Source organism: Ammospiza caudacuta, chromosome 18 (genome assembly GCF_027887145.1).
Source record: "Ammospiza caudacuta isolate bAmmCau1 chromosome 18, bAmmCau1.pri, whole genome shotgun sequence".
NCBI lineage: Eukaryota > Metazoa > Chordata > Aves > Passeriformes > Passerellidae > Ammospiza > Ammospiza caudacuta.
The window spans coordinates 4047632-4073262 of NC_080610.1; the positions used below are offsets into that span (position 1 = coordinate 4047632).

At 42.0% G+C, this 25631-nt stretch overlaps 2 protein-coding genes across 2 annotated transcripts in view; both read left to right on the forward strand.

The window, feature by feature from the left end:
* The window catches only part of LOC131565867 (uncharacterized), a 28061-nt gene extending 15236 nt beyond the window's left edge, over positions 1-12825 (forward strand). The window contains exons 13-23 of the mRNA XM_058816949.1: positions 977-1075; positions 1906-2066; positions 2624-2748; positions 4160-4289; positions 4427-4575; positions 5169-5356; positions 6376-6486; positions 6562-6663; positions 7693-7768; positions 9550-9677; positions 11438-12825. Of these exons, the coding sequence (XP_058672932.1) occupies positions 977-1075; positions 1906-2066; positions 2624-2748; positions 4160-4289; positions 4427-4575; positions 5169-5356; positions 6376-6486; positions 6562-6663; positions 7693-7768; positions 9550-9677; positions 11438-11644 (1476 nt within the window). The 3' untranslated portion in view covers positions 11645-12825. The remainder of the gene's footprint in view (positions 1-976; positions 1076-1905; positions 2067-2623; positions 2749-4159; positions 4290-4426; positions 4576-5168; positions 5357-6375; positions 6487-6561; positions 6664-7692; positions 7769-9549; positions 9678-11437) is intronic.
* A 2527-nt stretch (positions 12826-15352) lies between these two features.
* On the forward strand, positions 15353-24629 carry LOC131565595 (solute carrier family 2, facilitated glucose transporter member 11-like). The gene is made up of 12 exons (XM_058816559.1): positions 15353-15376; positions 16248-16346; positions 16779-16939; positions 18481-18605; positions 19245-19374; positions 19950-20098; positions 21617-21804; positions 21938-22048; positions 22553-22654; positions 22812-22887; positions 23945-24072; positions 24402-24629. The coding sequence occupies exons 1-12, from the start codon at positions 15353-15355 to the stop codon at positions 24606-24608; spliced, it is 1500 nt and encodes a 499-aa protein (XP_058672542.1). The 3' UTR covers positions 24609-24629.
* Positions 24630-25631: the final 1002 nt, after the last annotated feature.

Sequence of the window (25631 nt, forward strand, 5' to 3'; positions counted from 1 at the left end):
GGTTTCCTTTCAAACCTGGTGAGTACTTGCTGGGGTATTCACATCTGGGACATTTTTGTGTGCTACTGGGGCTTCAAAGGAAATAAAATTGGTGTCTTGGTAAGAACAAGGCTCCTGTTTACTGCAAACATCTTGGAAGTGGCTCTGTCCACTATTTTGAGGTATTAGAGCATTTCATATGCTCTGCTATCCATCTTTATCCATATATTAATGTGTTGTCACAGACATTTTTATGGAAAATCCTCTTTTTAGGATTTTTCCTCTTGAGAAGCTGAAAAGCTTCAAGAACAAAATGTAAACAATTATTATCTGTGACTGTGGAATGCAGCAAGTAGATCTGTGATTGGTCTTATGTGGTTGTTTCTAATTAATAGCCAATCACAGTCAGCTGGCTCAGACTCTCTGCCCGAGCCACAAGCCTTTGTTATTCATTCCTTCTTTTCTATTCTTAGCCAGCCTTCTGATGAAATCCTTTCTTCTATTCTTTTAGTATAGTTTTAATATAATATATAACATAAAATAATAAATCAAGCCTTCTGAAACATGGAGTCAGATCCTGGTCTCTTCCCTCATCCTCAGACCCCTGTGAACACTGTTACAATGTGTCCTAAATGTTTTCCTGGACTGAAAAATACTTGCTTATCTAGAAATATAATTTGCTTTGCTAACCTGGTAAAAAAAAAGTGTTTTTAAAATACACCTAATTATTTAGTGCAAGCCATGGTAGCAGAGGTTTTGAGAGGCAGGGAACAGGATCTAGAAGCCATGGTGCCTTCACAAAGATGTTTGTGGAAGCTGCACTTCCTTGAGCTGGATGGAGGGAAATCACAGGAAGATGTACATCCCACACCAGGGCAAGCAGAGAGAATATTGCCACCTGAAAATCCCCTGAACAAATGAGATGTTTCTGGAGAATGATTTTGAGAACAGCCTGATGTGGGTACAACCTTAAGAAGATTTTGTTCTACCTCTGCAGGTTCAGTACCAGGGGCTCTTTCGAATGATCACAGTCCTGGGCATTGGTGGCACATTCCAAATTGGCTTTCAGATTTCCACCATCACCTACATGTCTCAGGTAGGCAAAGTTGCACCTGGCACTGTGCTTCATGAGAGCACTGGGTCTCCACTGCTGCCTGAGGCTGCTGCTCTGGCATTCAGAAAGTGTTCGACCACAGTATTCTCTCATTTCCCATTTGCTATGATATCATGAGGAGCAGGGCGTATCAAGGTGTTGCAAACAGAAGAAAAGAGAGATATGCAAGTTGTTAATAGAAGTGTTCCTCAGAAGACACACACTAACTAGGGTGGCATCTGTCTCCCCTAAAATCTCACAGCACATGTGCCTTCTTCATGGTTTCAGTTTATATTTTTATGGTTATCCATCCTCACAGAAAAAGAGAACAATTGAGCCACACTCTAGGAAAAGTCAGCTTCTCTCCACTAATCACATTAAGGGCACTGAAGTCTAGAGGGAAGACATCATTATTTTGTACACATCACCTTAATGGAAAAGCATTATTTTCTGGCTTCAGAGCACTAAGTTCTGAGTGAAAAAGTATTTAGGAATTGCACTGAACAGGCTCTGTGTAATGTAGCATTCTTGGCAGGTATGTGAGAGAAAACCCATAACTCATTTGCAGAACTGTGTAGTACTGTTTGCACTATTCTTTAGTACCAGTCCATGCCTTGCTTCCTCAGATTTCAAGGATAAAAATCCCAAAGATTGAACTTTAATGGCAGTATGAGCATAGCACTCTATTAAACTATGTCTGATAGCTAATGCACACTTCTAAAGCCTATGAGAAAAAGTAACTTCAGCTAAAGCAACCAAATTATTTTGTAAATATGATAAAATCCCTGCACTGCTGTCACAGGCATTGTTAATGATTTTATTTTCTGTCTCAGCACGTTAAGGCTTTCATTAATGAGACGTGGCTGGAGCGCTATGGCCACCCCATCCAGCAGGACAACCTCCTGTTCCTGTGGTCCTTCACTGTGTCCATCTTTGGCATAGGAGGGCTCCTGGGGTCCTCAGGCAGCAGATACCTCACTGTCAAATTTGGCAAGTATGTATGGTCAGAGGCAATGTGTCAGCTGAATCTTAGCTTAAGGAAATGATAGTTGGGGTTATAAATGAGACAGATTTTAGACTCAGTGATATAAATAAGAGATTCAGCCAGCTCAGCTGTGGTGGCAGCTGATTCTCCTGCTTCCTGCCCATGTCCTGGAGCCATGCCTGGGTTCATTTCAGCAATGGGGAAAGGCAGCTCCTGGCAGAAGTCAGAATGGCTTCTGGAAAGGGCTACTAAAAGCACAGAAGCACTGAGATCCCTGTTGGTGCTGCAATAATGTGTTTCACAGTGGATGTCCAAGTACAGAGTTTTCCCTGCTACACACCCCAGAAGTGTTCCAAAACCCCCAGGTGCAGCCACGTGCCAGGGCACACCATGAGTCCAAAGTGCTCATTTTGTCCTGGACCACACATTTGTAATTCCAAAAATCCATCAAGACAACTTCAGCCAAGACTTCCTGCATGGCATTAAACGCAATTTCCCTTCTGAGGCATTAAGTGCTATTTCCCTTCTGAGCCACAAAAAATCTTTTTATGTTCTTGCCCTTACAGAAAGAAATGTCTCTTGTGCAACAACGTGCTGATGATAGTGGCAGCCTCCATCATGGGCTGCAGTAAAATATCCCAGTCCTTTGAGATGATTCTAATTGGACGCTTCATGTGTGGAGTGAGTGCAGGTGAGTGACTTCTCCCACAGGTCAGCTGAATCTCACATCATTTTACATCTTTTTTCAAAGTCAATAATAAGCCTCCACTAAGAAAACAAAATGTGGAAGTCAGTGATTTTTTGTAAGAAGATTTTCTATAATGCTCTGCAATAAAGAGCATAATTATTATCAATTTCACTAAAAATGAAATTCAGCTTTGCCAAGTGGATGAATATTCAGAGATGTCAGAAATGTTTTGATACCTCATGAAAAAAGGGATTTTCTCAAGAAAAATGTGTATAGCACTTTCTTAAATTTATCTAGCAGTACTGATAATTATACAGTTTAAAGGTAGTATTCACAAGGAGGAGTATTCCAAGCAGTAAGTCCTTGGGGTTAGTACAAAGATCTGGGCTTAATAAAGCAAAATCACTCCTGGCAAGTAGACTACAGGCAGTAAAACCATCCTGTGCTGCTATCAGTATTTTTTTGTATTTTTCCCTACACAAAACTTGCCTTTCTATTGTTTGCATATTCACAGGGATGCCTCTTTTAGCTTATTCAAGAGTTCACTTAGAAGTTAATGTGTATTTTTCAAATAACCAGATTTTGTACATTGCTTCTCTGACAAAGAGATGTGTTGAAGAGCTATGATTGTAATTTGAGAACAGCTTACCAACAGGGGCCTTGCTCTGTTCTAGAATCTATATCATATCCCATTAAAAAACCTGATTTTTGTTAAAGAGACTGCAATCAAAAGAGATTGCTTTGCCATCACATACAGCCAAGAGAAGAACATGTTGCATTTGAAACAGATAAAAGGGGCTGTGACCACCATATCAGGAAAAAGCTTCTGTTCCCAGACTAGTATTTAGCATGTCTGAGTTAATAAATTTAACTGGAAACATCAACTCTGCCTGAAATCATAAAAATTATTTCTGGATAGAAGAAAATAAGTACTCATGTCTCCACCTAAATCACATACAAATCAACATTGACTGTAGCACTATTTGTGATCATTTGCCATGAGTCTGCCACACAGTTCTTCAAAAGCATTATGTCAGAAAAGGCTGAGATTATGTGGGTTAACTACAAGCACATTAAATACTGCTGAAAAGTGTTTAATTATTCAGCACTTGCATACCCTGTGTTCTTTAAAACATGCTAAGGCTCACAGGAGAGCTTATGATGAGGCTACACCTGCACTTCAAAGGGAGAACTGTACATTTCTTAAGGTCAGGAAACTGCATTCTGCAAAGAGGACCAATACTTTATTAGAAATAGTTTTAAAAAATCTAGTTCTGAAAGTCTCAGGTGTGAGTTATGTGCCAGACACAGCTGTATTCTGTAATACTTAATTATTTACACCCAGTGAATATAACTGGATTTCCAGTGGTTTTGTCTTTTTTCTTCTCTCCCATAACTCCCTCCTCACCTCAAGGTCTTTGTGTTCCTCTACATCACCAATATGTTGGAGAAATTTCCCCCAGGAAGCTCCGTGGATTTGCAAACTCGACTTCCTCCTTCTTTTGGACGTTGGGAAAAGCCATAGGGCAAATTTCAGGACAAAGGTATGATGCAATTGATTACCCACACAATTAATTTCTGGATCCTTTTCACCTTTTGCTCCTCCCTCTGCTTTTCCATCCCTTCCTTTGTCTCCTCAGAGCAGATGCAATGAACTCTAACCCACATTTGTCCCTGCCAGGGAGCTGCTGGGCAGCCAGGCACTGTGGCCCCTGCTGATGGCCTCCTGTGGCCTCCCAGCCCTGGTGCAGCTGCTCGCTCTTCCCTTCTTCCCAGAGTCCCCACCCTACCTCCTCATGCAGAAAGGAGACCAGGAAGCCTGCAAAAAAGGTAATTGAGGGCTTCAGGTTCCTGTTCCTCACTTAGAATCATTTTGTGATGCTTGCTTCCCCCATATGGAAAGAAATAAACAGGACAAAGTTTCTCCCTGCTCATTTCCCACATAGCTCTGTGAACACCTACTGAGTCCATTATTGTTGTAGTCTCCACACAGAGCACAAAACTTCTTCCCTCTGCAGCTCTGTGGTACAAAACCTTTCACATTTGTCTGACACCACCTGCACTGTCAGCCTGATGATTAATGCTAAATAATAATTGAAAAATAGCTGTTTGCACTGCAGGGCTCTGCAGGGCAACCCTTAGCTCTGGGTATTGGTTGCTCACACCCCGAGAGAAGGAGGAAGGCAGAACAGTGGCCCCATGGGCAGGGAGGGAGCCCCTGTGCACCCCACTAGGGCCCACTGAGCAGGAGGGGATCAGGGCTCTGGAACACCCTGTAAGGGCTCTGGAACATTCTGTAAGACATCTCAGCACAGCCCCAGCCCTGCACACTGGGCTGCCAGACTCTTGTCTCACTGCTCAGGAACCTTAGGGAAAAAACAGAGATGAATTAACATGGCAGGTCTCGCTCTCCTTCTCCACAGCCATAAGGCAGCTTTGGGGTGAAGGCCAACACCAAGCAGAGATTGATGACATCATGAAAGAGAAAGCAACAATGAAAAACACCAAGATCTTGAGTGTCCTGGAACTAGTGAGAGAACCAGCTTTCCGTTGGCAGCTGTACATGATAGTTACCCTGACCGCCACAATTCAGCTCTGTGGCATCAATGCAGTTGAGTGCATTTCCCCTCCAAGCCCCAAGATATCACAGCTCACAGGAGCTGCCTCCATTTTTCTCAGGCTTCTCAGCCCAAACCTCGCTGTGTGCCAGCCCTTCTGCAGTTCAGCAGCAGCCACAGAGCTGGGCTGGGCTCTGTGTGTGACATCCCTGTGGCCAGCTCTCGTCCTTGCTGGAGTTCCCTGTCTCTGAGTCAGGCTCACTGAGCAGCCACCTTCGGGAGCCACTGCAGAGCTCACTCTGGGGAATGAGCCCACTCTCTGCTGCCCAGATCTGTAGTTTTGTGTGATTGCTCACTGCAACTGCTGCTATTTGTCCCCTGAGATGTGGGGATGGCAGGCTGCTCACTCTGCCCTTAAAGCTAACAGCAAGCATGCTGCCTATTCTGCAGCTCCTGCAGCTCAGCTCTTCCTCACTGCACTGCTGTTCTGGGGTCCTGCCAAAGTCACAGCTTTGCATGACCCTGCTGCCTCTAACACCATGCTGCAGCAGCATCTGTAAAGGAAACACACAGCTGAATCTAACACAGCTGAATCTAACACAGCTTAAACTGGAATCTTTATCACTCAGCATATCCCCAAACACCAGCAGAGATACTTGAGAAGATGTTTGGTTTAACCCCTCATGACTCCATAACCCACGCTCCTCTTTCTTGGGAATGTCCTACACTGATGGTTTTGGATGGGTTCTGATAACAAGATATGGCTGGCTGTTTCTGAAAGCACCTAGATCAGGAGTCTGCAAATCTGATTGCATTGTAGTAGCTGGAGATCCAATTATCCCAGCATTTTATCCTTTATTAAATTCATTAGTAAAATAATTATATAATGCTTTATAATATTTTTGTCTGCTGATAGAGTGAATACTACCAAAAAGAGTACAGAATTCCAGCTCACTCCAAAGCTGAGCTGCATGCTCCCTGATCAGCAGCTCATATCTAGGGTAGTGTCACACAACTTTGGATAAGAAATCCATTATTTTCTTCTCTTACTGTTTGATTTTTTTTTTTCCAGATTTATTTTTACACTTTTGAAGTCCTCCAGGCAGCTGGCTTTGATGAGAAAATGGCCTCCTACATGACCCTCTCTATTGGGCTCTCTGAACTCGTGGCTGCTGTAGTCTGTGTAAGTCCCATTACCAGGGGAGAGGGGCACATTTTGCTCTCTGGCACTGACACTGATGGGATTTTTGTCCTTCAGAGCTCCATCATTGAGAGGCTGGGCAGGAAAGCGCTCATCAGAGGAGGCTACTGGATCATGGGTTCACTGCTAGCTGCTATCACTGTGACTCTGTCCCTGCAGGTAAGGAAATTCTGCTCACAGCAGATTGCTCTATTCTATTTCTGATGTAAAGCTCCCTGGCAGGACCACACTACTGAGAAAGGACAGTGAGGCTTAGATCAAGCTTACCTCTATGTAGAATTAAACTCTCTCTTAGCCAGAGTCTCTTGTACCCCTGCCTTCCTTTCAACATGGTCCCATGACCTTAGCAAGGAACACAAAAACCCCTGGGACACTGGTTCCTGATTTAGCAAACACCAAAGAGCAGCCAGCACACACCACAAGGCACTTGTAGGAAAATGGCCCTTTCTGTTCATGCTGGTTTTAACAAGTAACAGCAAAACCCCAGAGCTTTGGCATCAGTTCATTGGCAAGTGAACTTTGCTGCAGATAATTGTGGGAAGGCACTGTCTGTTCATAGGCTGGAGACCAGGTCACCTCTCAAACAGTGACACCTCTGTAGCTCTTTCAGAAGCAAATCTCCTGTGTTACCAGTACTCATCCAGAGCTGCTCTGCAGATACACTGCAGAACTGACCTGGAAGCAAGGTGGCAGCAGACTTCTGCTTTTGTTTCACTCATGAAAGCTTCATGTTTCACTCATTTCTCTCTCCAACACAGGAGAGAGAAATCTTCTTTACCTAAAGCATCGAGTGTCATTTCTCCTTGACTAAGATCTATAAAAATTGCTTTTCAGTACCAGTTTTTAAATCCATAACTGAACAAAATTAAGAAATATCTGATTTGTCCTTCTCGTATCCCTAAGGATCAGAGGAAGAACTATGAGATCAAAAAGAAAGGACAGGGTGCAAAAGAACTCTTCAGATTTCATTTAATGGAAGCCTCCCTGGCTTTGCAGCTGCTCTGCCCTGTCTGCTCACCTGACAGAGATCTCAGCCGCTCCACCCACAGAGTGAAGCACTCAGCTCTCAGTGCCCACACACTGAATATTTATTTTTTGAGGTGACAGTGTTGGAAAAGCAGGAGCATTCCTCACCTAGGGCTGGTAACAGTTTTTAACCAGAAGTTTGTTATGGTTTTTTTTCCCCAGGACTGGTACTTCTGGATGCCCTACTGCAGCCTTGCTCTCATTATCCTGTTTACAGTTGTCTTTGCTGTTGGGCCAGGTAAGTTCTCAGTCAAAGGAAATAAAGGAATTGAGTCATGTGAGCTTATTGATAGGGTTAGGAGATACTGCCTTATATTGCAGAATATTTAGCATAAGTAAATTCATTTAACATAATCTTGCAGTCATTTAAACTGCATTTAAACATTGTGGGTCCAATTATTCATTGGACATAAAATTCAAAATTCAGGTTTGAGTTTTGCTAAAAAGAGGAAAGGAGAACACTGGAAAAATACAGCAAAAATAGAGCAAAAGCAGATGGGTAAAAGATTTTTTTTTTAATGCTAGGGGGAAAAAATGAGAAGAAGAAAAGCAAGAGTTCTTTTAAATTCAGTGTTGTATAATGTTACATCTTATCCCACACAGACAGCAGTGCAGAAGACCTACTTTGGAATAATTTTTTTCCTAGAATTTATTGTCTGCTATTCATTAAATTTTATTTTATAAAGGCTAATAATTTTTTAAATATTTGCCTTCCCATATGGCAGGGTTGAGTTATTTTCCTAACTCAAAACAGTTGAAATCCTATGACTTCAAAACAAACTGAAATGCCCAGGAAGTGAATCTGGGAAGCTTACTCATTGGCAATCCAGCAGAATCACACAGAAAATTCATTTTATCAATAATAATTGTCCTTCTATCCTGATACATCTTCTTTCATGAGATGATGTCAGGCTTTCTCAAGTGTCAACTACTTAATTCTTGGATGTCCCCCAAAATGTGAATATTTTACCACTTTCATAAACTAGTGCCCAGCAGTTTATTACATTTATTTGAGTATTTTACCACTTTCACAAACTGATGCCTAGCAGTTAATTAAATTTATTTGAGTACCACTTTCATAAATTGATGCCTAGCAGCTTATTAAATTCATTTGAGTATTTTACCACTTCCATTAATTGATGTCTAGCAGTTTATTCCATTTATTTGAGTATTTTACCACTTTCACAAACTGATGCCTAGCAGTTTATTACATTTATTTGAGTATTTTACTGTGGATGCCATGGGACAGAGAAAGAGAAGCAGCAAGAGTTTCTCACAGTGGCTTGTGAGAAATTTTAGGGAGCTGGAAAGATGTGATAACTTGTTGACTATAAACAATTTGCAAGTGCTGTTTTTCTACATTATTTTTCTGTTCCTCTCAAAGACAGTACATGAGAAAGATGTTTCTGTTAGCTAGCCAATAGAATAGAATGTATATTTTTAAAAAGTGTGGTTCTTTTGAATAAAACCTTCTTTGCCTTTGTTACGATCCTGCCTCTTGCCTGTTCCTGCCCTGACCCGGGTGCATGAGTGACATTTTACCACTTTCACAAACTGATGCCTAGCAGTTTATTACATTTATTTGAGTATTTTACCACTTTCACAAACTGATGCCTAGCAGTTTATTACATTTATTTGAGTATTTTACCACTTTCACAAACTGATGCCTAGCAGTTTATTACATTTATTTGAGTATTTTACTACTTTCACAAACTGATGCCTAGCAGTTTATTACATTTATTTGAGTATTTTACCACTTTCACAAACTGATGCCTAGCAGTTTATTACATTTATTTGAGTATTTTACCACTTTCACAAACTGATGCCTAGCAGTTTATTAGATGCCACAAACATTTTCTTTTGTAACAAAGAGCAGCACACTCAGTGCCACTGCACAATTCTGGCACTCCTGGAAGTCCATTATAGCAGCATCTACCAGCTGACTGTGTAACACCCAATCCAAACGTGGACTCCAAACACATCAAACGAGAAACAATTCTCGTTTTTCTTCCCTTCCAGGTGGCGCCACGGTTTCCACCAGGGTGGAAATTTTCAAGCTGTCCTGCAGGCCCCCTGCCTTTGTGATCAGCTCCGTTCTGAACTGGCTGGGGGTGTTTGTGATCGGCACCTCCTTCCCGTTCATCGTGGTGAGTGCGGGCAGGGCGGCGCCGCTGGCTCAGCTGCAGCGCTCTTGGCACCTGCTCTCCCTCTGTGAAACACGCCAACCGATTGGCTTTAAAAGTTTGAAAGTTTAATAGTAATATGGTTATAAAAATAGCAATGTAATTAGAGTAATAATATTTTGGACAATTAGGATTTAGGACAACAGGAGACAATAAAAACAAAGAGTTATGGGCAGTCCGGGCTCCTCGTTCTGGGCAAAATAAGCCCAAAAAAGGACCCACGTAAACAAAGTATTAACCCTTAAAAGGAACAGCCTGTTGCATATTCATACACCTCATACATGATGCAGAAATTCCATTCAAACACAGGATTCTGTCTGGGCAGTGTCAGCTTCTTCCTCTGAATCCTGACGGCATCACCCTGCCCAAGCGAGGCAGGAAGAAGTTCATTTCTCCTGATAATGGAGCAATAAATTCTATTTCTTTGAAGGATTTAGGTGTCCTGTGGCTGCTATCTTGGTGGGAGTACCTCATTCCTCTCTTTAAAAATGTATCTTACATAGCATAGTTTCTATTTTAACATTTTGTTATAACCTCAAACTATATTTAACACACTACTTAAGAAAATTAACACAGCATAACTTTCTAACATAACACATATAATATTCATTCTAATATTTGCTAAAAGCCAATCATAAAATATGCATTTTTCACATCTCCCATGCCCACTCTGCAACCAAAGGGCCCTGATTTGCCCAAGATACTCATTCAGACTGAAATATTGGTCAATGGAAAGAATCCCTTATCAAATGCAAAATACTCTGGGTGATGCTTTGGGATGGCTACCTGGAACAGAGGCTAGACAGAGCTAAAAGAATAAATTAGGTATTGATTAAAGGCCTTCAAAGATACACCTTGGGCAGTGCAAAAGTCTCACAGAGGCTACAACCAAGGTGGGCAATGGTCACAGGGTTCTCAGACAGATTTAAGTTTGGTCTATTGTGGTCTTTGTGAGGGTCCCCAGGATGAGGTTACAGATGAGAACCTGACTCCATGTTCTCAGAAGGCTGATTATTATATTATATTATATTATATTATATTATATTATATTATATTATATTATATTATATTATATTATATTATATTATATTATATTATATTATATTATATTATATTATATTACATCATATAATCATAGAATGCTATACTAAAGCTATACTAAAGAAAGAGAAAGGATACATCAGAAGGCTTAACAAGAATGAATAATAAAAACCTGTGATTGACTCAGAGTCTGACACAGCTGTCTGTGATTGGCCATTAAGTTAAAACAATTCACATGGAACCAATCAAACATTCACCTGTTGGTAATCAATGTCCAAGCCACATTCCAAAGCAGCAAACACAGGAGCAGCAATCAGATAATTATTGTTTTCATTCCTCTCTGAGGCTTCTCAGCTTGCCAGGAGAAAATCCCGGGGCAAGGAGGATTTTTCAGAAATATCACAATGACAGTCTATCAGAGGTTAATTGTCCAATTACAGCTTCAGGTAATGAAGTCACATTCTCTTGGTTTCCTCCACCCCATTCCCTTTTGTTTACACTTTTTTGGGCCTGAGGCAGTGTTGGTGGCCTTGGTTCTCAGGCCTGGAAGGATTGTTCTCTCTGCCCAAAACGTAAGGAGAGCCAACTAACACTGGGACCCAAATATAAAAATGTGCCAAGAAAGTGACTAAAGCAAAGATGTGCTAATCTTGCTTTCTTTCTCACTTTGTTCTTCCCTGCAGGAAAGACTGAAGCACTTCTGCTTCCTCATCTTTATGGTGGTACTTTTCACTTCAGGGATGATTGTCCACCTGTTCCTCCCAGAAACAAAAGGGAAATCAATCATGGAAATCACAGAAGAATTCAATAAGCTGAACTTTAAAAACAAGAAAATTCCAGCAACTCCAAATCACGTCTCAGAGGATTATACCTTCTGCACCAGGCTTTGACTGACCTTGAGGGGGAATCAGGTTTTTGTAAAAAAGTAGGGAAAAAAAAGACATTTGCCATTTTTCTGCCTAACAAGTTGCTCCAAATGGACTGTCAGCTTTCTTATCTGTCACTTACACGGTTCCCATTTTGCCAACCAGCTTCTTTCTCAAGCACTCCGCTCTGGGCAGCTCTGAAAAGTGATAAGGGCTGATATTAACAGGACAGACCTGTGTGAACCAGGAGCATTTTGGCTTAACGTGCTGATGTGTAAACTTAACAGAGTAACCAATACACACTGAAAGTCCACATGTAGAATTTATAAACACTCTGCTGACCACAGAGAAAGGGAAGACCTGTGATCCTCTCTCTCTATGATTTCTGAATGTTTTTACAGGGCTGAAATGGGAACAGTGAAGTTCTTGGCTTGCTATCTCTGGCTAGTGTTCAATCCATAAGAGATTAAAGAAAAAATTTAGTTGGATAGGAGATAAATTCTTTGTTTCTGTAGATTCAGCTGAATAACCAAACCTTGCCAGGTTCCCATGCCCAGTGCCATGTTGTCCTTGTGCAGAGTCTTGTTTGACAGGCTCCAACCATTTCAGCAACAGAGCTAAAAGGACTGGGGGGAGAGTCCATCCTGCCTAAACCCCCAGCACCCACAGCCATTTCAGATACTCTCTGCTCTCCTGCCCATCTCTGCTGCCACCCCAAGCCTGCAGCTCCTCCAGGAGCAGAATTCCCACAGATATCTCAAGAGCTGTGAATCCCACAGCAGCTGAACTGCTATTTTCTTCCTGTGCCTGTTGCCTACCTGGAACCTGTTTGCTCCAGAAGAACTGCCTCAGACTGGAAGACGTTGAATCAGAAACTTTTTTTGAAATATGTAAGGCCCATGAAGAATAGAAAAAGAACTTTTCTTTTCTTTAGAAGGTATCTAACATTCTGTGTGTTCCTTTCTAGTAATGAGAGGCTCACATGGTTGTAGGAGCAAAGCAAAACTCTGAGGAAGAACATGAACAAAGCTAAGCCTTACTGTGAAGCCTTAATACAATTTAAATCCAAACTCTGGACTTGCACAGTAAAATAAGTGGTTTTACCTCTGCTGTTGCTTTTGACTATTTACTTCAACTCAAACAAGGTTACTCAAACTAAGAATTCAATTGTTCATCTTAACTGCTGCTTATTTTTAATTGCAAATGGTAACTATAATAAAAATGGCAGATTGCCTTGTAATAAACTTCTGGCCTCCACAAACATTTCTTTCCCCACATCATTATCTCCTCAGGGGGAGCTGACTAGGAAAAGTTGTTGGTGTGCATAACCCTCTATGACTGGGGTTTTTCATTATTCCTGTCTTTAGTACTGAGTGACACTTCAGCCAGCTCATTAAATACAACTACATAAATAGAATTATGCATCTCCAAAACATGAAGAGTCCTGAAGTCAGAAAACTCAGTGACTTTGTAGTGCTCCATATACAGGTAATATGATTAAAAACTACCAGTCATCTGGACACAGCTACCAATATAGATGAGAAATATCAATTTTTTGCAAAACAGAATTCTCTCTTCTCTACCAGCCACTCTGGAAACACCATTCCATTACAACAGTCCCTGAAATCTGTGGAAAGAAGAGCAGAGTGGCGCTGTGTGGCACTGCTGCCAGGCTCCCCAGTGAGTCACTTCTGTGTCTCAGTTATTCATTAGATGCCATTCAGGAAAGCCTTCCCCCCAGGATGCTCCATGGGCAGCCAGCCATGGCCTGGGGAGCATTGCAGGGCAGTGAGGTGGAACAGCCATGTGGGGCACAGGGCAGCCTTGGCCTGTGCTCACTGGAGCAGCAGCTGTGTCATGGGCACAGCGAGGTCAAGGGATGAAACAGCAAAGGAATGGCTCAAATACACGTGGGAGGGCACAGGGACAAAGGGGACAGAAATTCAGGAGCACTGCATGCACAGAGACATCAGCTGGCAGGTGAGATATGGCTCAAATACTAATTGAGACAGATAAAAAAACTTTTAAAATGTATCTGTGAACTTCCCTCAGCTGGACACAAAAAATATGGATCTGTACTAAGGAAGGCTTAGCACAGCTTTGGATATGTGTGTCACACATGGCTGTAAAAGGACCTGATGCTGTGAGATTTCCTGTCCTGAGCACAAATCTACTAAAGGATATCTGTAAGATATTATGGAGCTGCCCATCTGATAAAGGGGGTCTCAGAACAGTCTGAGCAGTAACAGCACACAAGTACAGTCACTAATCACCACAAATGCAAAAGACATCACACAGGAAGAGTTATGAGATTTAACCTAGCCAAAGTAGGAATTCTAAATTAAAGTCTGAGCAAAAAAGTGTGAATTCCAATATGTATAAATACACAAAGTAGAAGTGGGTGAAGTAAAACATTAGAAAATAGGTGCAACAGGCTGCATTTGAGTGCCCCATGATGAAATGTACATGTTATTGCCTGTTTGTGTGTCCCCCCAAGATCATCTGAGCAAGGCAGATACCAGCAGCTAACATGGAATTTTGTCCCTTAGTCAGATGCACATCATGTGGTTTCAGCTTTGTATAACTTTACAGAAAAGGAAATTCTTAGCATCAAAGGGTCTCATTTGCACTCCAACAACAGCTTATCTGCTGGAGAACCTCAGATGAAAATATCCCTCCATGAACTCTCAACACAAACCAACAGCAAAGTCAAGGCCATGATGAGGCCTGAGAGAGGCAGGAGAAATGGCTGGTGGTGCCATACCCTACATTTCAAACATTAGTAGGGAATCCAGGAATATTCTTTGCATATGAAATATTTTCTAGTAAATATGGGCTGGTATCAACTAAGCCCTTTATGATTTCTTCATCCTCTCCTTCAACTGAAGTGTAAATGGCAAGTGATAACTAAGCCATTACCAAATCAATACATTCAAGATCCTCTTAATTGTGAAATAACTGCAGTTAAAGCCTAAGAATTTTCTCTCAGAAAAAACAGACATCAATCCAGCTGTGGAGGTTACAAAACTGCTCCAAAAGAACCTTATTTTTCATTGCAGACACAGAAATAAGTGCACTTAGTGGAAATGCCAGACAAAACTGTGCATGATGAATCTTTCTCACTACTAGCAAAGAAAAATCCTCTACTAAACACTTGGCTGGTCAAGCCTGGTGTACCAGTGTAGAATTATTAAGTTTGCACCCCATTTCAAAATCATGGAGCAGCTCAGTTCCTTCCAGTAATGATTAAGTCACGATGTGCTCCAGTTGCCATCACCTGGAGAGAGAACAGCTCTTCCCTGTGACATGCCAAAGTGCCGGAGTTCACTGCCCAAGCCCCACCTAAGATTCCCAGCAGAGAGCTCTGTCTCTAAGTTTCTCACTTATATTGAAAACTGAGCAGGTTATGATGATGGGAATCCTGTTTAAGGTTGTTTTCTCAGTCCCCTGTCCCCGTAGCAGAAGGCAGAGTTCATGAAGCACCAGCTCCTGCAAGGGACACCATCCTGTTCACTTGGGCTGCACATGAGCATTGGTTGAAATATTTAATCCAGCAACCCTAAACTTTGTACGACAGCTGGAATATGTGCAATTAACTCAAAACCTTCTGAAGTAAAATTTAACTTCTGTAACATGGGGCTGGTTCAGTGACACTGCTGCTGGGTCATGTGGGCATTTGGCTCCTTGGCAGGTAGCAGCAGTGAGCAGCAGGCACTGGCTCATTCAAAGGACATGGCTGCCTTCCTCTCCAGCCTGGTGAGTACCTGCTCACATCTCCTCTGGCTTACAAAGATAACATAATTCTAGAGATTCAGGTTCTTTAAAGATTTTGAATTCCTTTCTTACAGAGACCATCTTTCCTTCCTGTGTTTAAACATCACAAAGAGCAATGGGGTTTAGGGCCATGAAGATCATGTTGCATTGTCTTTTCAATATAACAAAATAAAATGAAATTAAATTAAATAAATGAAATGAAATGAAATAAAAATTTAACAACAGATCTGGCTCTCCCACCACTATGATACTTTACTTTGTCTTCTAAATTACTGAAAACAATACTAAATGTTAAGCACTCTGATTACTTCCCAAAATAATGAATATAGTAATGGTACAGCAAAAGGCTAAGAAATAATGACATAAAATTTTAAATAAATTACCTTCTTCACTTCATCAAAAAATAATTCATATAATCCATCAGGAGTTTCCATAATCTTTAAAAGGGAAGAAGTGGCATGTATCATCATACATTATGGTTTGGTGTACATTGGTTGCTGACCATGGCACACAGGGAAAATGATTCCCTGTTCCCCATGCCCAGGTCTGACACCTTTATCCAGCCAACCTGTCAGCAGGCACACAGTGAGAGCTGTACTATCAGGAGCACCTTTTCAAACTCCTTTTCCTTCTTGCAAGCAGAGTGATGGGTTATCTATCACCTTACACCCATGTTATTTGCTCTGGCACTGTTGCTGGTGGTTGTGCTTTGGCAGCAGATTAGAGGGATTTTGAAAAGTGTTTGAATTCAAAAGGATCTGAAGTGATCAAAGAGGAAGTGGCTACAAAGTCTCTGGCCTTGCACAAACTAGAGTAGTGAGGAGCTGATGGAGATTTTATTTTTGCTTTGCAGGTTCAGTTCCGGGGCCTACTTCAGATGATCTTAGTGCTGGGAATTGGGGGCAGTTTCCCATATGGATTCCATATTTCTGTCATCAACTATCCTTCTGTGGTAAGTAGCCATTCTCTGAGGCTGAAACACAAAGGTGAGAGCCTCTGTTCTCCCATAATCCCAAATTTACTGAGCACTCAGCTGATGTGTCTGGGCCTTTTCTTTGGCTGACAGTAACATCATGTGTAGAGAAATTTTCCTCCTTAAAAGAGCTGGACAGCATTTTCTATTTTAAATAAGCTCTTGCCATGTGGTGTACAAGCCTCCAAAGGAGGGCACAAGCTGAGCTCTCAGCGTGCTCACCAGGAAGCTCCTGACTGCTACAGCCCTGAAGAATTTGCAGTGTGATCTCAGTTAACTAGTTTTACTCAAAAAGTCTCAAAGTAAGTCTAACATGAGAACCACAGGCTTGGCCTGAAATACAACAACAAAATATGAAGGGATCTGGTTATCCAGACCCATCATCCAGGTAAATGTTGTTTTCTTTTCCAGCACATCAGGAAGTTTATCAATGAAACCTGGATAGATCGCCACGGCTCTGCCCTCCACCCTGACACAGTCATGCTGCTGTGGTCCTTCATTGTGTCTGTCTATGGCATAGGAGGGTTCCTGGGCAGCCTCTGCTGTGGCTACCTGACTACAAAATACAGAAAGTAAGTGCTGCTTCTAACAGCTCAGCAGTCAGAAAGCACAGGGAAATACCAAGGGGACAAATAAATCCCTTATTTTTTGTTGAAGCAGCCCTGTTGAAGACAATTGGTTTGGTTTCCTGGCATATCCACTTTTTCCAAGCAGCCTTCTGTCCTGTTTATCTGCCCTCCCCAGAGAACTGTGCTCTGTGAGGGCTGCAGTCACCAGCACATCACCAGATCAGTGTCTCTGGCAGCAGTGGCACAGGGTCACATTCTCCCCAAGGTCCCCTCTCATTCTCATAAAGATCTCCCAAGCTTTATAAACCCCAATGAAGGAGCTGTGTGTCTTGTGTTGTAACACACTATGTGCAGTTACTCAAACACCTGGAAAATATCCTTATGTGACAAAGAAGAGTCAGATTTCCATTTAAATGCACTCATTGTGGGGTGGTGACGTGACATTAAATATTCAGATCTGCTCTAGTGAAAATATGGAGAGAGGAGAAAAAAGTTGCTTGTAATTTCACTGTAAGATATAATCAGCACCAAAACAAATGTCCAAGAGACATCTCTGTTCCTGACAATCCATTTTACTGAAAGCTAGCTCCAAACTCTCTTTGCCACTGGACAAAGGAAGGATTCCTCACCAGTGTGGTCTGTTCTCGGTGCCTTGTGTGTAACACCACTAATTTCATTTGCAGAGAAATTGGCAAACATATCTTCTTGGTGTGACCCACTTAAAGATGTGCTCCACAACACACTGATCCAGGGGCCCCTCATTTGGGTCTCAACAAACCATCTTAACCTGCCTGCAATTGTGTTCTTTCCTGACAGGTAAGTGCCCCCAAGAAATTTCTTGTGGGACACTGCCTCATCCCACACACTGAGCGTCTCCCAAGGCTGCAAAAGGATCCTGCACCACTCCCATGGGTTATTTAACACTTGGCAGCCCAACTGCTGAATCACAGCCTGAACACAGAATCTCTGTGATCCTCAGTGTGTGCAAGGGGGCTCTGCTCTAACAAATGTCACAGCAAAACATCTGAGTGCAAAAGACTTGGAGCCTGAGACAGCAGGGTGGTGAACACAGCAGCCTGTGATTCTCACAGAGGGATTTTTGAAATGAAATGTCCTCTAAAAACTCTGTCTGCCATCTCAGAGACCCCATTTAGCCAAGAGTGCCTTTGGTATGAGCCATTCCAAAATGGGACCCGTGGACTCAGACTATTTCTGGGGAACAACCTGACATTTTATAAAGACTTACAGCCATTTCAAAATCTTGCTGACAAACTGGGCCACTCCTTCCATCTTTTTTTCCTACTTGTACTGTGGAAATGCTGACAAACTGCTTAAATTCTAACCTAAAAAAGATTATAAATCCAAATCTAAAAGATCCTAAAGTTTTAAAGAACCATTTTGACCATCTTAAGTTGAAAATATTTCAGCCATTCCTCAAAACAGTAGGAATTGCTGTACCACACTTCCTGTCACAGCAAGAGTAGTCAAAAGAGTAAAAGAAGTTCTCACTAAATTCTCAAGGTATTTTTTTCTTTTTTTTTCAGGAAAAAGTGCCAAATGTTCACCAACCTGATCATGTTGGTAGCTGCACTTTTCATGGCCCTCAGCAGAACAGCCAAATCCTTTGAGATGATTCTGGTTGGGCGCTTTCTCTACGGCATTGGTGCAGGTATGTCAGCCAGGCCTGCAAGGCTGACCTGATATATTATAATTACCTGAAATAATTACCTGAAAGAACAAAAGATCCAACTACTCTGAAATGTTTTTCACAGAAGTCAGTAGACAGACACACACTGCAGAATTTTTCCTCAAGAGTTAAATTCCATTGTCATCATTACCAGATCTTTCTTCGTCACAAATTCTGGGATCAAAATCCCCCTGTGCACTTCCAGATACAAAGTAAATTTTCTTTCTGAAGCATCTTTTTCTCTTCCCGGCTCTCACACCGAAGTGCACCTCTATAATTAACTCCTGACACTTACAGTTGTAAGAAAAATACCACAACACCCAGGGAAACCTGGTAAACACCATAAGGGCATTCTCCTGAAGCCAGTGTTGGCCACCAGAGCCAACTGCAATGAAAAAACCAAAATTGTCCAGCTGTCCTGGGCTTGTCTCTACAGCCATCTTTGAAGAATGGTCTTTAAAGCAAATAAAACCAGAAACAATAAAAGTGAAAGTATCTTCTCTTTTGCAAGAAAGTGTAATCTAAATAGCAGAGTGAATGGAAACAATATAAGATAGGATGGTCAAAAAGTTAATATTTTCTAAATATTTCAACTGTTCTTTATCCTCTTGTATGTTCAAGGTTTTTCTCTCAACATACATCCTCAGTATGTAGGAGAGATTTCACCCAAGAAGCTGCGTGGTTTTACCAACGCCACTGTTGCTGTTTTTCTGACCCTGGGAAAGCTCACAGGACAGCTTGTTGGACTACGGTAAATTCTCCAATTTTTTTATCAGGTTACACTCAAAGTAGAAATGTTTCTCTAACTTTATCCTCTCACCTAGTCAGTGACTGAGAAACACTCTCTTCCTCCCCAAAACATGCCTTAGCTTATGCCAGAAGAAAAATATTAATTGTATTTGAGGGAAATATACTTTTAAATACAGAAGGTAGAAAATTATTTACTCATAATCTGATTTCTTCTTATTTCCACACTCTTTCTGCTGGGAGACTTCCCCTTCAATATTCATTGCACTTACATAAAAAGTCATAGCAAATGTTTGGCTCTTGTGGCCAAGCAGTGGTCAAATGAGTCTCATCAGCTCTCTAGACATTCTACTGGGTTCTAATAATACTCAGAAAGATTTTCAAAGTATCAGATAATTCCTTTAAAATAAATTGTCAGAAATAAAAATAGCCAAAAATGTGAAATCTGCCAAATTAAAATTCAGAGGTTAACTCCAGTGAACCCTTGAATGGAATCTGGGAAATTTTATCACTCAGAAAAGCTTCCTGAACATTCATTCCATTATTTCAGCATAATTTTGTTTCACATACACTTTCCAGGGAGATTTTAGGAAGCGAAGCTTTGTGGCCATGGTTGTTAGCATCTAGTGGACTTTCAGCATTGCTTCAACTGGTTACCCTCCCATTTTTCCCTGACTCACCATCCTACCTCCTGATACAGAAGGGTAATGAGGAAGCCTGCAGGAAAGGTAGAGTGTCTGCTTTCCTCACTTCTTCCCTTCATCTGCTGTGTCCCAGGGAGATGAAGGGAGAGCCTCTGCAGCAGAGGAGGCAGGGCAGGGCTGTGCTGCACAGGGCAGTGCCATGGAGCACAGGCAGCCTCACAGAGAACAGCTCAGGTACCCCTGGCAATGTCTGTGCTAACCTGGTACCCCTGGCAATGCTTGTGCTAACCTGGTACCCCTGGCACCCCTGGCAATGTCTGTGCTAACCTGGTACCCCTGGCAATGTTTATGCTAACCTGGTACCCCTGGCACCCCTGGCAATGCCTGTGTTAACCTGGTATCCCTGGTATCCCTGGCAATGTCTGTGTTAACCTGGTACCCCTGGTACCCCTGGTGCCCCTGGCAATGCCTGTGTTAACCTGGTACCCCTGGTACCCCTGGCAGTGCCTGTGTTAACCTGGTACCCCTGGTACCCCTGGCAATGCCTGTGCTAACCTGGTACCCCTGGCACCCCTGGCAATGCCTGTTTTAACCTGGTATCCCTGGCACCCCTGGCAATGTCTGTGCTAACCTGGTACCCCTGGTATCCCTGGTGCCCCTGGCAATGCCTGTGTTAACCTCACTCAGCCCATGAAGACAAGAAACACAGATGTGTATCAGCACATCTAACATTTCCCACCTTGGTGGGCACTGCCTTATTTCTTTAAAAGAAATGGTTCAGGCAGCTCTCCTTTTTTGTATTGTTAAATAAAAAGTACTAAAATGTTTATTTTGTTAAGTAAACTCTACATTAGAAAGCTGTGCTATACTGACAACCAGACAGACAAAATCCTTCAAATTGCTCACTGCCCCTGCAGCAACCAGATGGCAGAAGCAGCACCAGCACCTACTCCAAAGGACAGGCAGCCTGAAGGGTTTAATGCATGTGGAAACCCTGGGCACTGGGAATATTTCTCTGTCTGCCCTGACTTTGACCCTCATTCATGGAGAAAGTTTCCCACACTTCAAGGTAGACCAGGATCCACAAAGGTGTGAAAGAGATTATAGAGACTAGTGTAGGTGTGTCACTTGGTGAGAAATTGAGCTTTTGGGATTTTTAGTATGTTGTGGATGGAAGCAAGATGGAGAACACAGGGTGTCATCCTGGGTTTCTTCTTCATCCTTCTTCTTCCTTCTTCCTCATGGGTTTGGGTGGCAGTTTGTAATTGGGCAGAAAAGTCTGCATTGGGGGCTCTTTAGGATCAGTTATTGGGTTAAAAGGGAAAATAATCCAGGTGTCAGCTCTGAATTGAATAGTTCAGTCTTAAAAGACTTTGTAACAAGAGATTGTTGGCCATATTGTGCCTTCTAATGAAAAGCTGCTGAACTCACAGCAGTGAGACTGTTTTACTGATAAGAAATAATAAACACGTGAGTCTGAACATGAATTACTGTCTCAAGTGCCTTCAATCCAGACCCAGAAAAACCAATGACTGAAACCCCCACAAATGCTGAAGGAGTTATCTTGGTAGGATAACCCACTTCCCTCTTTGTCCCCTGCAGCCATCAGGAAGCTCTGGGGGGAAGGAGACCACCAAGCAGAAATTGATGACATTATGAAGGAGAAGGGCGCCGTGGCGAGCACCAAAACCTTGCGTGTCCTTGAAGTGCTAAAAGAGCGATCCCTGCGCTGGCAGCTCTACATCCTGCTGATTGTCATGACCACGCTGCAGCTCTGTGGCATAAATGCAGTTGAGTGTTCTCCTCATCCCCAGGACAAGAGAGGCAGCACAAGAAGCCTCTCAATGTTATTAAACCAGCTTAGAATTGTATCTCAAATCCAACACCTTTTTCACAGGTTTATTTCCTCTTTGCGTTTTTCAGATCTACTTCTATTCTTTTGAAGTATTCCACACAGCCAAGTTTGAAGAATACCTGATCCCATACGTGTCCCTGGGAGTTGGGCTGTGTGAGTGCTTGTCCTCCATACTGTGTGTAAGTCTCTTCAGATTTGACTTTGAAGGAAAAATTTAATGTGGTCGACAACTGTGCCTTTCCTTTCTTATAACTGGGCTCAGAGAAATTTTGCATAACCTAAGCCATATCTTCCTGCTGCTGCAAAACCACAGGCAGGATATAAAGAAGTTTTTCCCCTAAATTATTTGCATGAGTGTGTGTCTTTAGACTCACTTTTTTCTGCAAAATAATCATCTTCTGATGTTCTGGATTAGATGTGTGTACGTATGTGTGGACAATTTGACATACGCCAGCATGCAAATGTCTAATAACAGCTTAGGATTGACTAATAAACACTGCTTAATTAATATTGAATAAGTTTTGAAAAAAAACGAATCAAGTTCATTAGGAACTAAGAGGCTGTCAAATGACACTGATTTGTGGCTATTATTGAGACAAGTCTGCTGCACAGAACAGATGGAGAGAGGAGGAATGGTTTCCTTTGAGGCCTGGGGTTGGTGAGCTGTGTTTTCTGCTTTCCAGAGCACCCTCATAGACCGCTTTGGGCGGAAGGTGCTGCTCTGGGGCGGGTACCTGCTGATGTGCTCTGTGCTGGCACTGCTCACCACCACCCTGTCACTGCAGGTAAAGGGGCAGCAGCCTCCTGGCCACTTCCCCAGCCTCCCTTTCTGCTCCTAACCTGCAGGAGGTGTGTAAAATCTCCAGCCAGTGGCAGGAGTACAGAGCTCTGCTGCTCTGTCCTGTGTCCGATGGTTTGGTATCACTGGTTTCTCACTTTCAGCATCGCTTTTTCTGGATGCATTACTTCAGTGTTATCTTGATCTTCCTCTTCGTTGTCTTCTTTGGAATTGGACCATGTGAGTACATCAGTGCTGATGCTGGGAGGAAATTTGGGGTTGAATTGGTTGGCAGAGGAAGAACAGGCTAGTGCCTTGCTAAAAAGTTCTGCAAATTAAGGAGGGAAGGACAGACACATACAAGGGGAGACAGGAAAAGGATGTAGACCCCTCAAATTTTATTGCTGATCACATGATCTAAATAATTTAAAACAGTATCATCTTATCCAAAGGGCATGAGATAGAAAATTCAAAACAATTTCTAAATTAATCAGCTAAAAAGAGGATTCTGGGCATTGCCAGGTATGTTAAAGTAATCATCTTCAATAACTTAACAAGCTTTTGCCTACCAACATGCTCCAGGTGGAAGTGGCCACAGGAGCCAAAAGGGAGGCTGGTTCTATAAACCCTGCACCAGTTACAATTACCAGTGTGTGACCGTGCTCACAGGGGTCTCAGGTTGAGGGAAGAGATGAGGATCTGACTCCATGTTTCAGAAGGCTTGATTTTTTTATTTTATGATATATATTATATTAAAACTATACTAAAAGAATAGAAGAAAGGAATTCCTCAGAAGGCTAGCTAAGAATAGAAAAAGAAAGAATGATGACAAAGGTTTGTGGCTTGGACTCTCTGTCCGAGCTAGCTCACTGTGATTGGCCATTAATTAGAAACAACTCAGGTTAATCAAAGGTCTACTTGTTGCATTCCACAGCAGCAGATAACCATTGTTTACATTTTGTTCTTGAGGCTTCTCAGCTTCTCAAGAGGAAAAATCTTAAAGAAAAGATTTTTCATAAAAGATTTTTCATAAAAGATGTCTGTGACACCAGTGCAATATGGAACTGCACACACCCACTGATACCAGAAAAACTATTCCAGTACCAACAAGAGAAACCTAAATTAACTGCTGGATTCCATTTCTGGAATCAAGGCCTTTCACCCTCATAGCAGAGGCCACCTATCTACAGGTGACCTATTCTGTCTGTCTGTCCCCTCTGCCACTGCCACTGGGAGGAGCTCCAGCAGAAGCAAGGAAACAAATTTACCTGGTGTGTGTTTGGCTTTGCTTTTCCAGCTGGAGCCACCATATCTGTGATGGTTGAAATCTTCAGCCAGTCATACAGACCATCAGCCTTCCTGATTGTTGGCTGCATCAACTGGATGGGACTCTTTGTACTTGGGATGATTTTTCCAGTGATTGTTGTAAGTGACTCTCAGAGGATCCCTCTTCCCAGGCTCATCTATTTCTGAATGCCAACAAGGGCAAAATAACAGCAATAAATTGCAATGATGTGCAAAGCTTAGCACTGTCCAAACACCAAACCTGCTGAGAAACCCCCAGGCTTTTCAAGGAGCAGCAATTGGATCAGGTCCAACAAGGCCAGTGGGAATTCCTGGGTTGGTTCCTGTCCTGGCTCTGTTTTGAGCACACCTTTGAATTTCAACTTCTAAGACACAGGCTTGCACTAAAGGGAGGGAAATAGAAATCAGTTTCTTATTTTCCTTACACAGTCTTGCATTTCTGCCTGCAGGATAACCTTGGACCCCTCTGCTTCCTCATCTTTTTGGGAATCCTTGTTTTATCAGCAATTTTCATCTACCTGTATCTTCCTGAGACCAAGGGAAAATCAATCATGGAAATAAAAGCAGAATTCAACAAGCTGAACTTCGGGAAAAAAGAAACCTCTGTCACTGAAAATAACCTTCCTAAGGAACAGTTGTATTGCACCAAGCTCTGAATGTTCGGAGAAGAAATTTGCATCTCTTAGAAAAGACAGGAAACAATGTTGCAACAGAACTAAAAAGGAAACATTAAAAACAGACTGCAAGCTCTTCTGTCTCATTTGTTTTTTCTTTTTTAAGATAGATATGAAACTCATTATTCTAAAGTAACACTAAGAAGGAACCTGCTGGCAAACAGCTCAGAATGTCAGAAATACAAAAGAATAAGTGAAATATTTTAAGATGAACCAAGGTAAAGAATGATTAAGAATGGGAAACACAAAAGTCGAAAGTGTGGCTGACAGGCAGCAGAGGGAAAAGCTAAATACATGGTTTGGGTGACCCGAGATGATACAGAATAAAAATTAACACCTCAAATTCAGAAAAAGGTTTCAACATGACAACAGAGAAAAGCATTGAAAGTGAAATTTGCTGCACAACAGTCCTGGGGATGTAATGGAAATCTCAGTGGGAAACATCCCAGTAACTCTAGGCAGGAGAAGGACCTGCTAAACTGAGATATTCTTGCAGGCAAAAGAAGTGAAATGGCTGCTGTGAAATAAAGCAAGCTCTGGAGAGCATCTCTGGTGTCTAAGGAACTGATTTCCAACCTGCTGCATCAACTTCTGGGAATTACATCAGATGTTTGCACAGAAGAAAGAGTTTGTTTTGGAAATGTTTTTCTTGCTATGTAAGCAAGCTGGGAATAACGACTGATTGTTGTACCCAGCAATAAAAATAGGTTGTGAAGTTCATTTGAAATAGTCTAAGTTTTTCCAAGTGACCAATAACAAGTATAGGATGGCTTGTAACCAAACAGTTTGGGTCATGCCACCTGCTTTCCCCTAACCACTGAAGAAAAAATGAATCAATATTACAAACTACAGCTCCTCTCCTTGCAGATGGAGGAGTCACTTGTGTTTGTTTTTAACACTTTGGCTTAGGAAACATACCCTGAAAAGGCTTTTTGGAAACCAGATTTTATTTCTGGGTTTTTTTAGGGTTTTCATTATTTTCAGAGTGCATACAGGAAACACAAT

Excerpts from the sequence above, each read along its gene's own strand:
- LOC131565595 (XM_058816559.1), top strand. The coding sequence starts at position 15,353 with ATGGCTGCCTTCCTCTCCAGCCTG. Across the intron at positions 16,347-16,778 it reads TCATCAACTATCCTTCTGTG|CACATCAGGAAGTTTATCAA; the intron begins GTAAGTAGCCAT and ends TTTCTTTTCCAG. Across the intron at positions 24,073-24,401 it reads TGATTTTTCCAGTGATTGTT|GATAACCTTGGACCCCTCTG; the intron begins GTAAGTGACTCT and ends TTCTGCCTGCAG.